Here is a 17,995-nt window from a genome sequence, read left to right as displayed (position 1 = left end):
CTGTAAACCCCCTCGCTCCCCTGCTGTGCCCCCCCCTGACATCATGTTTCCCTGAAGAGCAATTCCAACCCCCTGAAATTTAAAATGTTTTCCTCACACACAAAGACACAAACACACATGTCTAACTCTCTCTCTCGCTCTCTCTCTCGCCCCCTTTGTGTGTTTTTTTGTTTTTGTTCTTAATTTCACAGAAAAGAGCTGAGCAGCTTAACATGATAGCAGGACAACAAAGGCGGAGTATAATCCCAATTCAGACAGCTCAGTGAGGTAATCTATACAGTAAACATCCTCTTAAAGAAGCAGTTTTTAAACTGTCAACACACAAACTGTGAAATGTATCATCATCATTAGACTGTAAATACAGAGTGCTTTGCGGGAACTGTCTGTAAGTCATTTTGACTACGTGGATATGTTTCCTTCATGCGTTGCCAAGTTATTCAAAACTGTTGTAATGAAAGGTATGCAGGAGGGTTGGAAGCATGGCATGCCTCGATGTAATGATAGGAATCCTGAGCCGATGGATGGAGAAGTAGAAAAACACGAGGTAGAGAAAAGAAAGGTATTCATTAGAAAAAAGGGAGGATCTCTTTTTCTTTTGTCCTGCGGTTAAAGAGGCATGTTGTGTTCAGGTGTGTCAGAGATGTTCACCACTGATGACTGTGATTCAATCAAGTGTGATAGATGAACACATCCATCAGCAACTATACTGACTCAGACGCGACCATAAATCTGTATTAATTTAGCAACAGATGAGGGGGGTTGGTCTGTCTGCAATGTCATGGATCCATTTGAAAAGAAAAAAAAAATCCAAACCAGGAAATCAATGTACTAATGGTGTTTTTGTTGGGTAAAAAAAAAAGTACAACATCATGGGGGATGCGCATTCACAGGCAATGGCACAAAAAGTTGGCCTAAGGATATGAAAAGTAGGTTTTCACATATTAAAAGCTTTTTGCGCTGGAACATTTCATCATCATCATCAACCTTTATTTTAGTTCATTTGAGGGCGACCCTCATTTACAACGATGCCGAGAAAACATACATAAAAGATAAACAACGAGAGATGAGATAGAGCCACTGCATAAAATAAAATCAATAAAAGAGCAACAAGAACAATAAAATATATACACTAAAATAATTTAAAAGCTTGAAACTACTACAGTGATAAGTCAGTAATTAAAATCAAATAAAACAGTCACAGTCAGGTATTGGACGGTTAAAAATAATATTTCTAAAGTGTCCATAAGGGTTAAAAGTGCTCAAGTTCAGGTCCTGTTGTAAAATATTCCAGGAGTTTGCAGCACTAACACTAAAAGCAGTTTTCCCCAGGTCAGTCCTGGCATGAGGAACCTGGAGAAGCAGCCTCGTCCTAAATGGACCAGGGGTTCATTTAGCACTACGACGCCCCATTCAGCTGCTCATAGATTGCAGATTTTGTCAATATTTTTCCTGAACACTACTGCTACTACAGTATGCAGAACACACAGTTACATAATGCAGAGTTTGGAGGATAATACATCCAGTTATCTAACGTGACAAGTCAGAGCAGGACAAAGCTGCAGCTGTGGATGGAAGTGAAAGTTAACCCCAACAGAAAGCCAAGCTTTAAAGAGCCTTCTGGGGGTATATAACCCTGTATTTATCTGCAATTTGGTCAGAGAGAAAAAAAAACAGCCATACAGCACAGTATTCCAATGAAAAATTCTATTTTAAATCATCTTAGTCAATCTATTGTGAAAGGTGATGTGGTTTTAAAAATGTGACGCATTCACCGCCGACCCCGGCAGACTGATGCACACCCGTCTATTCAGTCACTTTTCCAGGAACAAGGTGCAATAATACAAGCGAGCGTATGCAAATCACAACACGTAATCCCCCTTCAGTCTGTCAGTCTGTCTGCACACAGCTGGCTGCAAGCATAAAGAATGAGAGGCACAGAGAGGCAATGCAATCAGGAAAGAGACCTCCCTCCAGTCCTGCATTTGTAAAAAAAAATTAAATCCATTAATTAAGGTGCTCTGAGTGGCTGTTTGTGTGTGTGCAAAAGCAGCAGCCAATCAGTAACAGCAGCATTTACCTCTTTCAAAAAAGGACAGTGGATATTCAGTTTCCTTCAATCCAGCAATTTTATGACATCCAGATTCAATTAGATCAACCAGCTTTCCTGTCAAAACAGATTTCATGAAACACAACCTGGAGGATCCGCACAATATTTACAAAGTGCAAAAATTGGTCAAGTTCCTTATTATAGTCGACTGTGACAATAAAAGAAATGTTTCTTTTGCAAAGGAACCAGCTTGTGTTTGAATGTGTTGAATGTGTTTTAGTGTACGAGACGTGAAGGTTATAGTAGTTATTTTTGTTTTGTTGGAGCAGGTTGGGAATATGTATTTTCTGGGCTTATTAAAGTGAAAGCAAGCTCTCATCCAATATGCAGAAGCCACACTGTGTAATTTATGACAGCATGGCTACGGCAAGTGTGTGCTTGTGTGTGTGCTACTGTATCATCTGTGTGAGTGTTGATGAGTGTTTGTGACCAGCGAGTCCATGAAGCTGAAATCACAAAGAAAACGGTATTCCACTTCCTGTAAAGCATGTTGCAGGTTTCAAGGAAGCCGTTTTGGAGGAGTTGTAAGTCCAGTTGGCAACATCACCTGAGTCACTTAATACCAATGTGTTTACAACATGAGAGAGTCTTGGCATGACTGAACGCAACGGGCAGTCGAACACACAAACACACGCACAGCTGCAATGTCTGTGCCAGAGTATACTTTCCTGTCACACACACACAAATACAACATTTCTCGTTGGTGTAAATAGCATTTTTGAGCGAGCAAAGCAGGTGAATCACCTGGCAGGTCACAGCCTGTCTTCACAACTGACATAAAGAAAAACACATTCCAATGTCTTAAGATGAGCTGGAAACTATTATCTTCTGGCTTTGAGCCCAAACCCAAAAGCAGATTTACTCAAACACACTGAAGATGTCTGATGTCTGGCAGACAAAGTGATTCCAATGTGAGAGAGAGAAAAAGAGAGTGCAGGAGAGGCAGGAGCACAGCACTTCAAATCAAGCTGAACAAGGCTGTTACGTGAGGCTGGATAAACGGAAAACTAACTCATGTCTTCAGTCTGCTCAGTTGCGCAAAACACTCACAGAGACAAGATCCCACACAGTGAGACTTCTCCCTGTAACCTTGAAAAGCAAGCACAGTATATAGTGGAATACATCAGCAGAGACAGAGTGAGAGGTTGACAGACTCGGGCTGACAGGATGGAAAACACACAGAAGAGAAGAATTGTCCACGCTACAGAGATTAAAAGCTTTGCTCTTGAGGTTGCCTTGCACCAACTCCAATCTAATACCGTCCCCTTGCATGGATTAGCCAGGAACCTCTTTTTAAATCCCATTTACACACACACACACACACACACACACACACACACACACACACAACGGCAAAGGCAAGACACGGTCATCCAGCGCGAGAAAGTGAGGAATGGTGGAAAGCTTGTTGTGTCTTCTTACCCTCTCTCCACTGTTCCTCCGTAAAGTTCCCACCGGCAGCTTGAGCATCAGCCGGCGGGTCCTCCCGGGTGTCATCGCTCCCTGGACCACCATGGTGTGTGTCTCAGTGGGTGTGTGGGCATGTGTGCGAGAAGTGGGTGTCCTTGCTGTCCCGTCCAGCCTGGCAGCCGGGGGTTTCACGCGAGTTTTACGCGTGAGTGTGTTTCAGGCGAAGAAGTGTTGGGATGTTATTTTTGCTGGTGTGTGTGTGTGTGTGTGTGTGTGTGTGTGTGTCTGTGTGTGTGTGTGTGTGTGTGTGTGTGTGTGTCCTCCTATGCTCCTCTATCCGCTTGTATATCCTTCTGAGTTCCCATTCTTGCTCCCTCTTTGCTCCACTCCGCTCACGAGGTGTGTGTGAGAGTGTGTGTGAGAGAGAGAGGGAGCGCGCGCGCTTTGTCTCTCCTCTCTCTCTCTCTTCTCCACTCTCTCCTCCAGCTCTCTGGCAACCCCCCCCCCCCTCCCCTCCTCTTCTCCTCCCTCCCTCCCTCCCTCCCTCTCTGCCTCCTACACTCACTTCCTTCAGTTGGGGGCTTAACCAGGTCACTGGATTAATGTGACGTTACGGCTGTTATTAGCATACGCACGCGTCACGTGATCCAATAATAATTTGGTGTGAGCACACACACACACACACACACACACACACACACACACACACACACACACACTCACACATACACACACACAATCAGTCGTAACTGGGGATCACGTGGGGAACCTCAAAAGGAATATGGGATGTTTTTGCCATCTGGTAGGGAGATTATCTTTGAAAATCCCACATTCAGCTTTCTCTCCCTGCACTGTCTGGGCGAGTACACAAAGGATGAAAACACACACACAACATGCATCAAGCTTGTATGCACAATGCTCATCATGCATGGATACAGATATTGGCCAAACTATAACAACCTATATCATCGTCTGCATGCAGAAAAGTGCAGAAATTGGCTTTCGTTTGACTTGATAAATCTGTGCTGCCAGCAGTAGAGACCCAAACAGTTGCAGAGATGTGTATCTTAGTGACCACACAGCCTCCCCCGTTCAGCTGAGTCAGTCCTCTGTAATCCACCACGGTGGTCTTTACATGTCCATTAGACCTATTGGACTCATGAGTTACAACCTCGCCCTAGTGACTTACCGTCATATTCTCATCATCACTCACCGTCGAGCTCTGTTTGCCTCTGCACATCGATACTGAACTGTCACATGATTAACTAAAGTGGATCAACACACACACACACACACACATGAAGGCACGCACAGATGTTTGATATGCACATATGCCGCACACGTGTGTACGGTAGGTTGAGCATGAAAAAAGCCTTGTATGGGGCTAGCTGTGGCAACCCAGTAGAGCACTGGATTATAACCAGTGACATTAATCTTTGGTCATCCCAGTTATGGGGGTCAAATCAGATTAAAGCAACCCACTCCAAATGAACAATCAAGCAATCCTTTTTCCATTCCAGCCCCCCGTATCGTTTCTATAAGTGAGGATCTCCAGTATCCATAAGTAACACGATACACAAACACACACATTGTGCTGAAGCCACACATGCATACAAGAGGAAAAAAAATCATCTGCAGTGGTAATCCCTAGTAAGCATTATTTATTCATTATCCTGGCCCACATCAGAGTATATGAGTGGCTGTGGCCTACATGAGAAATATCAGAGGGCTATTTATAAACTCAGAAAACAGTCATCCAGGTCCTGCAGAAGAGAAAGAATTAAAGGTGAACTATAGCACAGCTGATTCTACCTATTTGTGTGGGTTAGTTGTCATCTGTGCGATGTGTCTGTTTGACAATAATTCCGATTTGAGATGACAGAGATTAACTGCCACAGCTGATTTGAGAGACAAAACCTTTTTATATTCCATGTTGGGGCTCGCATGAGACACCTTGACAGTAAGATGAAGAAACACTCCTCTAATTGAACAGTTTAAATACGGTTTTTGTTTTCGTTTGTTCTCTTCTGCAGCACTTTTCCCAAATTCCACTGCTTCAAATCCAGAGAGTACTAAACCCTTGTCTTGACAGGAGGGAAAGGAAAAGGGGGAAAAACAGGAAACACAAGCAAACAAACATCTTACTATTCTTGATGCCTCGGGCTAGATGCACAATGACCCATTTCAGTCAACAAGCGCACAAAAATAAAGCAAACAGGGCTTGCACTCGGTAATAAAAAACATGTGAAATACAAAACTAGCATATTAAAGCATATGATATAAAAGCTAGACAAAAAAAAGCAAAGGATTTCTGAATCACCAACAGTTCTGATTCATTTCAAGGCTTGCCTTCCTCGAAATGAACTAAAAAGCTTTTAAGATATTTAGAAAAACTGCAAAAACAAGAGAAGAAGAAGATAAAGAAATCCCTGAATAGCTATAAAGATGCTAATGAGGGAGGTGAAGACAAAGCGTCTGGATTGTCTTGGTTTTAATTGTGTTGGTGTGTGTGCTTACTTAGTCCTTGTACGGACAAGCAATGTATCTCAATTGTGGAATCCAACCTTTTATTCTTTTTTTGTGATCACACAACCGGTCTCTGCCCACGGCTCTGACTCATCCCATGGTCCCCTGATTGCGTGTGTGTGTGTGTGTGTGTCTCTGTTATTCTGTATGTGGGTGTGTTTATGGAAATGCCCTCTAGCTGGACTCTCCACATCCCCAGTCAGTGCGGGGAGGAGGGTTGAGTGTTTATGTTTCAAGACTCCACAAATGACAAAGGATTGAGTTACACCATTATTGCAAATGAAAAACACAGATAAACAGTTAACATATCTTTAAAAAAAAAAAAGGCCACCCTGATAGCGTGATTCAAACTATTCCTCACTTCTGTGTAATGCTTCTTACTTCAGGCTCATGTTGTATTTTTTTTTTTATCTCATGAGACTGAAGAAGAAGAGCAGAAAGCGAAGCCTTCAAAACCCTTCATCAGGCCAGAACCAATCATAATGACTTCTCCACAGGGGAGCATCCACTTCAATTACCCTCCCCTTACTTAGCAGTGTCTGTGTAAGGAGGAGGCCTGGGAAACACTGTTACATGCTTGAAATAACAGATAGCCGATGGGATTTATTTGAGGAAACGGGGACATTTGTGTGACTCATAGTGAAATCTAGGACATATTTTGGATTTCTGGTGGGAGAGATTTGATAGACTGCGGGGACAGGTTGTCCTGGTCAAAGCATGCCGCTCTGCGCAACATCTGCTCAACCCCCGCTGTGAGGTGACTGTTTGTGTTTGTGTGTTTCTGTGTGTGTGTGTGTGTGTGTGTGTGTGTGCACATACTACTGTATCTGCTTGTGTGTCTTTCAATATGATTAAAATTACAGCCAATGCCACCATGATGATCACCTTCATTTTCAAAATCAGAATCTGGGTTTATTGCCAAGTACATTTACAGGAATTTGACTTGGTGTATTGGTGCTAAACAATTAACAAGGAAATATAGCAGAACTAGCAACAACTTAAATAATACAGTATAAGAAGATATTACAATATATAAAATAGAATTTAAAAATGTAAAATATAAAAAAAAAACACAAAATGTACAAAAGGTGCAATGCAGGAGCTGTGCAGTGGACTATGAGAAAAAAAAGTCTTAGTGTGTAACTACTCACAGAGTCTTTGAATGTTTATGACCAAAGCGAGCTGCGTATAGAGACTGCTCGGAAAAAGAAATACATTTCTTTGTATTAGTGCAGTTCAAATTCAAACTGACACACTTCCAATTATTCAGTCATCTGTGCCGTAATGGAATTAGAATATATCATTCCAATGGGCCAATCAGTGGTCTATTATGAAGGCAGCGGCAGACTTGAATGGGCACAAGATGTGCAATATATACCCCAATGAATAGCACACAGGCCTCCTGAATTATTCATTGTATAGTCTACTTGAAAAGCCTGTGCCTGTGCTGGGCCAGTTCACTGACGGATGTGGACCATGCATATGATAGAAATTGAAGGCTGAATGGTAATAGCTAATTAGTTTATGGATATGAACAATAAAAAAAAAAATATTGAGCTTATGATGATTGTCTTTTCTGTATTTATTTTTGGTGATTCTGCAATCAGAGTGAAGACTAATAAGGCAAGAAAATCAGAAGCATTATTTAAATTTAATTCATACTATGGAGGAACCTTATTCCCCCCCCACCCCCCTGATAAAACTTGACATGATAACACAGAATCTGTCTCTTTCTTCTATATTTCCAAAGATTTTCTACATGTTTTAAGGCTTTATATGCAATTTTTTTGATCCAGCAAATGTCGCCCCTTGAGCACCAGCATGAAACCAAAACAACTCTCGCTGCATTGTTGTGTTAGCATGCTAATGCTAGCGATCTTTATTATGCTGGTATCTTCACACTGCATGTAAATTTACCTGAAATGAGCGTGATCTAGAAACACAGTTAAGCAGTGAGTACAGTATGTTATTCTTCTTTTCTCTAGTCCCTCAATTAAACAACTTTTATACACGAGGGGAGGAGTCAGCCGGCCGTCCAGGCGATGTAAACAAAGTGAAGATAGGACTCTGAAAACTCTGAAAACATCACAGACAGTGGGACTCGGGTGTTACACCCATTGTAGACAGTCATGACTTACAGAGTTATTTTCAGAAGATATACTTGATTTATATTAAAAATCACATATAAAGACTTTAAGTGAAGACTAATATTAAAGATAACCCTGCAATAGATTTACTCTATTGAGCCACTCCATTGCACTAGTAACATTTTAAAACTTTTATGTGGCCTTGCAGTCTGACACATATTTAAAGATTCATCTGCAGTAGAAGTAGTTGGGCTCAGGGTTGAATGGACATAGGTTAGTAAAAGTACAAAATATGCACTAACACAGTGTTTGCTTCTGCAATAAGAGAACTACAGAAAACGTCAGGTATTTGGGACAGCATTTGAATTACCTTCAGGAAAACACCACATTAAAAAACAACATCCTGAGTTAGATCCTGGCCTTTGTTCGACGTCATTCTTCCCACTCTTCCAAAAACTCTTTGTATTGAATTGTTGTTTCAAGGTGCTATTCAAACTGCACTGCCTCTTTTCTCCCTTGTTTTCTGTGCTGTCTGCTGTCAAACAAAGGGCAAACATTGCCAAAAAAGAAAAATAATCATGACAGAAAACATCACAAACAGAGTGCCAAGTTGCACAGACAAGACTTTTGGATAGTCTCCAAAGTTATGTCTCAGGCCCTGAGAGGTTTCGACACTGCGACGGCAGCCTCAAACCGATCAATAGCACGCTACCAGATTAATGCAGACGGGAGAACAAGAGGTTGTTGGAGAGCGAAGAAGAGAGAGAGAGAGAGAGAGAGAGAGAGAGAGAGAGAGAGAGAGAGAGAGAGAGAGAGAGAGAGAGGACATGGATGGGGGGAGGTCAGGTTGCTATAATTTAACAATTTTGTAACAGGGCATGAGGACACACCCATTATATAACAGCATGGTCACACACACACGCCCAGTGGTTTGGCCTCTATCTGAAACAACACATGTACAGGAGAAAAGTCCAAAAGAGAACAGTGGGAGAAAAGGTTGCGTTCACCCTCTAAGTATCAGTACGTCATAGTGTTTGTGCTCCCGGCAGACTGAATGGTCTCAGAGACCGCATGCCCTTTGTGTCGGACTGGCTCTTACAAAAGATATGAACTATAGTGCATTATGGCTGCTGGAAAAACACAGAGCACAGACAGTGCTGCTGAAAAGAGCAGCTGTGATGGAAACAATCCCATCCATCTGAGGTCTTCCTCCATCAAAGCCAACAGGGAAGAAAAGAAACCAAGGATCTGGAGTGAGGAAAGGGATGTTCAGCTCTGCCTTCGGGCCTGCATCATAGACGGAATGAGGACTGGTGTGGGGGGGGGGGAGTCGAGATGTTTGTGTGGGGGGTGCAGGAGGAGATTCAATTAGGCTACACAAGGCTTGAATGCATTTTTAATCACAGCGCTTCATTTCTTGATGTGACTGTCAGCCTTTGAAAAGAGGAGCTCCCATCTCTCTCTCTCTCTCTCCCTCTCTCTCTCTCTCTTTCCTTCCCCCTCACAGCTAAGCGGACCAGCAACACAATACGAGGCGGATATGGCAGGAGCTGATATGAAGCCATGAGCGGGACGTTTTACAGCAGACAGAAAAAAAATCCAATCACCAGATACATTTTCTAGTTTAGACATGTCACGGGGTCCTGTCACTGTGATGTCAGTCATTTTAAATTACCCTCTGTGGCACAAAATGTCATAAAAACAAGCTTAAGTTAAACACTCATGATTGCAACATTTCCCCTTATTAGGAGTAAACTTTCTTTCCCTTCTTAAGAACATTTCATTGAAAAAATGTCCATTTGCCTTTGTGACAATGGCAGTGCAGTGTTAAAGGGTTTACTTATTTGATTCCCAAATCCTAAGCTGGTAGGCATGACTTTGTAGCCATGCCATGTGCGGTCATGTGCTTCGACATCTATGACGGTGCTCTTGTATGCAGATGATTTGGAAGTGTTGACCTGAAAAAATTCTACAAGTCTGCAAAACATCTCCGCTTCAAATCCAGTTTCCTACAAAGCGTTTCGAGGCAACAAAATATAGTGACCTCCTTTTCTTGTGTAGTAAAGGAAGTCCCATTCCCTCGGATACTCTCCGCTTTCCTGAATCATTCATACGCGCTTGCGTTGCTAATGAAAATAGCCGCGCACCCTGGAACATGGCTGCACACTCAGCTGCTTCCAAAAGCCAACGAGTGGCACAGATAGGACTCTGGAGGTCCTTCTCTACTGGAGGATGGAGGAGCACTGTCATTATTCTAATGACCCTTAATATTCCCTCTAATGACCTCTGTGTCTGCACACTGCTGGGTTAATCCACACATGCAGAAATGTTTTAACCTTACATGTATCCTAAAATGTGTTTGTAGCATAGCTCTACTGTTTTTTTTTTGCTTTGGAAGACTCTTAAGAAATCGCTTTCAGTATTAAAAGATGCTCTTCTGCTGGTAAGCCTTTCCATAAAAAAAACATTTAATCCACCCTGCCTTTATTTGATGGTTCACTGAAGTAGGAATCTTCTTAGCTCATGTCTGCATGTCTTAACATTTTGTGTAAGTGTGTGTGTACAAATAGGTCTTGGTTGTACACATCTATTGCTGTATGCCTGCTCAGTGTGCACCCAGTCTGGAGAGGGTGCAGTGGATTAGAATATTTCTCATTTAGGTATGCAAAGTGGCCAGATAACCACCCCCCCCCCTTCTGTTTTCCAGTCTCTTCCAGCAATTAGAGAAATAAATAAATAAGTAAATAAGAAAGTCTAATTAGGATGCTGAGATGAAATGTAGAGGAAGGAAGCATTTTTTTTGCAATTCCCTATTCTCCATCCCCACATGCAGAGCATGAATAATCCAAATCCTTTCCTGGTCGTAAAACATGAACCTTTATTGCTTCAGTCATAAATCATCTAATGGATATATGAAAATGACCAAATCTAGAAAATTGGCTAATGGACTCAGCCATCAAATATCAACATATATCAGAGACGATCTGTAGAGGCATTGGAGTGGGTGCTGATAGTGATCATTGTGAGTGCAGTAAATCTCATGAAAAGGAGAGATTACGATTTCCTTTAACAGATGCCTGCTAGTGTAAACAATGTTGAAGTGAAACAGCAGCTTAATGACCAAACTCATTACAGCAGGCGACATCAAAGCAGCAAGGGATTCTGATGTTGTATTTACAGTACAGCTCAGAGGTACACTGCATGTACATATCACTCTCTCTAGTGTTTCTGTATCTGTATGTGTCCATTCCCACAGCTCGAATGCTTTGTAAACCACAAAAGCCTCGCTTATCTACCTCTAACCAAGCATCCCGGGCCAACAGAAACCAGACAATCACATCCATCAGACTTTCCTTTTTGTTCTCATTCCTTCTTTCATCCCTCATTTCCTCATTCTCAATCCTCCCTTCTTCCACTAGGACCTTTTCATCCCTTTCCCAATCAGGAGATTTATTACTATCTGCAGATAAATATGAAGGCTGCAGACCAGAGAAAAAAACACAAGTGAGTCAAATACCTAGATTTAATACTGAGGATTTGGCTGGTTGAAAAGCTACACACATGCTGAGTTACCATTCCCACAGTCTTGTGCCTGCAACACAGCGACGAGTCAAGTATTGGCCGTGAAGTCCAGGTTAGATTCTTGGTCAGACAATTCCCTAAATGTCTCTTATGGAGAGAGTTAAGCCAGTGAGCTCTTTGGTGCCAATTAATGAGAGAACATCTGGAAAAGGGGATGTGAGCATATGCTGCCCTCTGGTATCGAAACTATAATTATGCAACTGAGAGGTCATCCATGATATGAAGTAAGAAGATGGAGGAATGGTGAAGAAGAAAAATGGGAGTGAGTTTGAAGAAGATAAGATGTTTACTTCAAAAACAATAAAACTAAAATGAACTTACAAAGACATCCATCAGCATGTGCTCCAGGGTCACCTCTAAGTCCTCGAGTCGGGCTGAAAGAGTCATGGCTTAGCTCGTCAAAAAATGTGCAGAGAGAACTCAAGGGCCTTTTTTTAACTCCTCAGGGTTATTAGTTGTCACAAAAGGGTTCTGCTATATGACCTGAAGGAAGTAGTAAACCCATGTTGGTTCTTATAACATCCCCATTCTCAAAATTATTGCACCATGACAGCATCTAGAAGTCCTTCTTGTTCTTCTTTCATTCTTTATCCAACAAAGTCTTTTAAAAACAAAATGTTTGAGTCAAAATCTGATGACAAACACTTCTAATCTTGGCTCCAAAAAAAACGATTGGATTTGCGTTCCAAATGCATCCAAAAAAGTCTCTCAAAGTGTCACGATCCGTTCTTTGTGAAACCTATTGCTACCGAGGAGGATGCACAACATACTGGAGCTTTGTTGTTCCCTCTTCAGATCTGAGTTATGATCCATGGCTGAAATCCAGACACTGACAACTCCCTGGCAGAGGGAGGGCAGAGGGTGGGCCTCGCTGCTCTTATGCCTTGACGAGGAAGCATAAGGCTTGATGGGGGAGCTAATAATCAGAGAAGCAAGTGCTCTGGATGAAGTCATACATCTGGTTCATTTTTTAATATCTTCCTCTTTTACAATCTTGAGGTTTTTTTTTTTTTAACAGGATATCTCCTCCCTCTTTTTCCCCTTTTTCTGTCTCCCCTCTTTTTTTCTTCCGCGCCCTTTCAGGTCTCTGTCCACAGTGAACGTCTTTGTGTTCGAAGGGGAGAGCCCGGGGCAGCTGATGCCCAGTTCTGGGTGCTCTTGGCTGGGGTCATCCTCTCTCACACTGGGCCTCTCTCATCAATAGGCCTTTGTAGGGGCCTCATTAAAGTCTGGCTCTGAGATGCTGAGACTCAGAGGAGGAAAACAACAGAGATATGTCCTGGATCTATGACTGGATGCTTATGTAACAGACAACAGGGAGGGGTTGGGGGGGCTGCAGAGGACAGGGGCATGTGGGGTGGAGGGCTGGCCTGGGTAAGGAGAGAGGTTGGAGGGGTGATTGGGGGGCTTTGCAGAGGGGCGGTGATTCAGTGAGCGAGAGGAAGGAAGGTATAAGAAAAGAAGGGAAGCAGGGGGATGAAGGATGTTGGTGAGTCGCACCATGGTGAGGGCTTGTTTTTGTTTTTCTGGCAAACGCTGAGGGAATGTACCCCCCCCCCCCCTCCCCCCCCCCCACCTGTTCTCTTTCATTTAACCAGACTAAAAGAAGACAGAAACACTGACGCTGAGTCACACAGCAGGGGGGGAAGAAGAAAGTGAGTTTAGCTGGGTTCTACCAACAAACAGGATGAGAACTGTAAGGAGGGGGGGAGACACACTTTTAACCTTTTTAATAAATGCACTGCACATCTTTATGAAATTCCAGGTGCATGTGGGAATGCAAATGCGAGATATTTAACTCTGTCATTTCAGAAACTTTAACCCTGCCACCTCCCACTGCTGGGACGTCCTGTATTCACAACTAAATCGGTTTGACCCGAGCAGGATGCCCCTTGTCCCATATAATACTGACGAACGATCTATTCATTAGATGACACCTAACTGATCCTAGATCAGATCATCTGACACAGCAAGTAACCAATCATGCACTGATCATATCAGATAAATCAGATAAACCTACAGCATCAAAAGTTTCATTCATAGATGGTGTTGTTGGGTTTCTTTGTGGTGCACAAGTGTGGATATGAATATGAATAAACAACATCCGGATGAGGTTTACAGGGGGTCCCAAGTTACGAGTGGAATAATGTATTTCTAATAATAATAGCCTTGTTACCGTAACAAAATGACAGGCTGAGAACATTTTGGTCATGGTTAAAAGCATCTCAAATGATTCTGAGATGGAGGTCTATGGTAGACTTTGTCAGGGTCCTTTTTGGGAAAAAAAGGTTTAAGAATATAAACTTGCAGTATAAATTTTACAGTTTAGTAAAACTACATATCAAAATAGGGCCTACACATTTATTTCCTGTACATTAAATGGTAAATGGACTTGAGCTTATAAAGCGCTTTTCTAGTCTTCTGACTACTCAAAGCGCTTTTACACTTCAGGTCACGCCTACACATTCACACACTTGTGTTAGTGATCACTATCCCATTCATACACCACCACCGAAGCAGGGGAGCAATTTGGGGTTAAGTGTCTTGCCCAAGGACACATCGGACATGTTGCCCAGCTGGGGATCGAACCCTCGACCTTCCGGTTGAGAGACGCAAAAATATTTGAGTCACTTATTTTGCCCTGAAAAAGGTTGCCAACTGTAGTTTGGTGTCCTTTGAATGCTGTGCCAGAGCACATAGCCTGATGACACCCTTTTATACCTCACAGAGTTTTGCTGCGTCATGTTATTGTCTTTCAAGCATCCCGCTTTAACCGCGTGAGTTGCTATGTAAACGCAGCAGGTTTTTCAGGAAAATTCACTGTAAGCCACTGGGCATGGACGATAATGTTTGTATTCAATCCTTGCAACTGCTGCACAACTGCTTGGATCTTCATGCACATATTGAGGGTAATTTATACTCTTTGATATGAAGGCAAAAGCTGTCATCATGTTGTCTCACTCTGTTCCTTTGTCTGTCATTTTCCTCCTCCTGCTTCTCCCCTCCTCCCTTGTCCTGCTCCACTGTGTCCCAGAGACATCCCTCTCTTATCTTATCTCTGCCTCCTGCCCGCACGTCTTGAGCCATACAGACACAAAGTGACAATGAACTTTGCCCTCTGACCTCTCCTGGGAATGAGGTCTGCAGGACGAGCCCCCTCATGGGTCCTCCTATCGACTGTGTGGTGAGGAGCACTGGTGTGTGAGTCTCTTGCTCAGCCGTATAGTTCTGTGCACACACAGACGCACACGCATGTGTATGTGCAGTCTACGCATCACTCGGTGTTCAAGACAAAGTGCACGGATTCATTAGTCGTTTGATGCCCTCCTGTCTTCCTGAAGTCGCTCCTAATGCCGCTTGCTGTGAATATGTAACACCCCCCCATTAATAGCTCAGAAATATCCCTCTAATTCTCATCTGCATGCCACTCATGCATTATAAAAACCTTTACGACAGGGTGGAGATGGACAGTATACGGCCAGTAAGACTTGTGAAGCAGGTGGCTGAGTGCAGCGTAGCAGGGTGTCGAGAATGGCAGGTATAGCCTATCTGGACTGACATTCATCATTAGCGAGCAGCTTAGTCCCCAAAGGAGACGTAACACAGAACAGTGTGTCCCTGTCCCAGTGTGACTCATGGGTGCAGCTGGGGTTAAAACCCAGATTTCGGTGTGTAATCCATCAGGTTGTGTTTGTGTGTCTTGTTAGTTTCACACAACCAAATACATTTTATCCATCATCAACCAAATCAATGTTTTTTTTTCTCTTTTCATCGTTTGCATCATTAATTTGAATCTTAAAATAAACTGACATAGAGGAGCAAAGGATACTAGCATAAAAACATTTGTTTATGCGATTTCAACTCACCTCTTTACATAGTACAATCACACAAAAAAATTGCACTCAAATCCAAAAATATTGTTATAAATTATAAAATTACATGTGAATAATGTAGTTTTAAAAACACATACATAGATTTTGCTAGGTGTTTTTACTGCCAACGGCAACTTTCTCTGCACAGATTTACTCAAATTAAAGATGGAATTGACAAGAGTCCATGAGAACACTCACGAAAATGATCGTTTAGACATATGAATATCTATTATGCAGTTATATAAATGAATTAAATTATTCTTAAATTGTAACAAATTCACAAATGATCTAAACTGAAGCTTTAGCTACACAGACTTGTTCATTAAATCAGCGGCTGCTAACAATCAACCTCACTACGTCTCACAGTACCTTAAGATGTAATGCACCGAGGTCTGGCAAGTTTTCCCATCCTTGCCCACCAACAGTTTCCTCGTGCAAGTCGACAGCCTCGGCGATCCAGTAAGCAGGACGAACACCAGAGTGATGGTGGTGGTGACCGCAGCAGCTCAGACCGCAGCTCATCACTAAAACAAGCCTCTCTGATTCTGAATCAGAGAAAAGTCTCTGAGGACAAGTTTTTGGTCTTTTGTTCTAATTTTGAGCAAAAGATTTGGAGTTTGTGTGTCTATGTGAGACTGATTGATCATGATGTCCACCTTGGCCCCGTAAAATACGTGCTAATCAAACTCTGGGCCGCCTTCCAAGTAGTTTGAGGTTTGGGAACACACACTGGCAGATTCAAAAATAGTACCTATTCTAGACACGTTGATAAAGCAGCTTAAGCACCTGTTTGCAGCTAACTGACTAAAGGGTTTACTGCCAGTTCACATACACCAGAGAAGAAGGTGTTAAAGTCTACACTGTGCTTAATCCTTGTCTGGAGAGATGACCTAAAAATCATACACTGACTCACCATATGTGCATTTCTTGATCATATTTTGCCAACCCTGCCTGAATGCAACGTGCATTTTTGGACAAAGTTATATTGTAGCTCTTTAGCTATATTTTTATCTTTCTGCTGACACTTCTTCCGTCTTTTTCTTGCTTTTATGTCTAGATCGATGTCTTTTTTTGTCTTCCAGCCCCCGAGTGATGAAGGACAGCGATGAAAGTGCAGATGAAAAAGGCATTCTGCAAAGTCATTCTATGCAGCGCTGTTAGTAATCTGAATTGTGCTGTGTCATTCCGCACCCCAAATCTGTCATTTCACATTACAGTGAATGGCTCTCTGTGTATTTGAGTGTCTCTCCCAGCACATCCGTCTGTGTGTGTGTGTGTGCGTGTGTGTGTGTGTGTGTGTGTGTGTGTGTGTGTGTGTGTGTGTGTGTGTGTGTGTGCATGTGTGTGTTTGAGTGAATCCCTGAGAATTAAGAGAGAGGAGCAGGTGCACTCTACTATCTTTTGTCATTTCAGCTGCTGTGAAAGTCACCTTGGGGTTTTAGTAAAAACCTTTTCATACTCGGATCGGATGAATCAGAGTGAAAGCATCTGTAGTGCAAAAGGGAAGTGAATATGATCTACAGCGGGATGAAGAAAAAAAAAGCCATTTATATAACAAATACACCTTCCACCTTTTTGTAACTCAAGAGTATTTGTTTCTGTCCTCGCTGCCCTACATACAAGCCTCTCGACACAGAGTGAGTGTGTTACCAAGAGGCACTGAGCAGACAGAATGCGACAGAGGCATATTTCAGAGGCTGGTTGTACTAAGGCGCTGGATTGAGTCACGCTCCAGCATTTTCTGCCCCAGTAAACTTAGCCCACTTTACCCAGTGCCGAGGAGGCTTCCCATCCAGCCTACACGCCGCACAGAAATAGACACAGATAGACGCGCGCGCACACCCACCAACACTGCTAAGTGGATAAGAAAACATTGTTTCCCTAACAATGATTTTCACAATTAACACTCTGGGAAGCAGACTGTCTGCCTGCGAGTCGTCACGACTTTTTTCTGAATTACTCTAGCGTGCAAACAGCACAATCACATCGACTTAGGATCAAAGACGTGCACGTGAGTCCCCCCGTCCCCCCGTCCCCCCCGTCCCCCCCCCCCCCCCCCGTCCCCAAAGTCTAACACACGATTAAGAATCTGATTTGTAGCAGTGTGAGCATTAAATGTTTGATGATACGGGCTACATATTTAATCTTTACAGGCCGGATCATGAGGGGGAAATGGGTTATACATGATCGTACTCTCTGGGGGAAACACTTGGATAGTGGGAAAGCGAGGGAACATGGGTTAACATGTTTAAATGCAGGTCTCCGTGTGCTTTTATGAAGTAGGCAGAGGATTTGTAATGGATGACTGTCTTAAAGGTTGACTTTTTGCAGTTTATATCAGTTGATAACAAGAATGACTTTATACTGGTTAAGTGGTTACTGGCTAATTAATCAAGGTTCTTAAAATAACA

The 17,995-nt window shown here is 42.7% G+C and overlaps 1 protein-coding gene across 5 annotated transcripts in view; it reads right to left on the bottom strand.

Annotated features, from left to right (window-relative positions):
• frmd4a (FERM domain containing 4A) overlaps positions 1 to 17,995 on the bottom strand; it is a 105,654-nt gene that overhangs the window by 55,235 nt on the left and 32,424 nt on the right. The window contains exon 1 of one of the 5 annotated variants that reach the window (XM_065957334.1): positions 12,034 to 12,549. The exons of 2 other annotated variants lie outside the window; for them this stretch is intronic. In XM_065957334.1, coding sequence (XP_065813406.1) covers positions 12,034 to 12,099 — 66 coding nt within the window. In that variant the 5' untranslated portion in view covers positions 12,100 to 12,549. Of the gene's footprint in view, positions 1 to 3,529; positions 3,989 to 12,033; positions 12,550 to 17,995 lie in introns of those variants that run through there. 2 more of the 5 variants (XM_065957333.1, XM_065957332.1) reach the window with 2 other exon arrangements.

The sequence above is a fragment of the Labrus bergylta genome, chromosome 7, assembly GCF_963930695.1.
Source record: "Labrus bergylta chromosome 7, fLabBer1.1, whole genome shotgun sequence".
NCBI lineage: Eukaryota > Metazoa > Chordata > Actinopteri > Labriformes > Labridae > Labrus > Labrus bergylta.
Note: the sequence above shows the minus strand (reverse complement) of the source record. Positions and strands in the feature narration are given on the sequence as shown.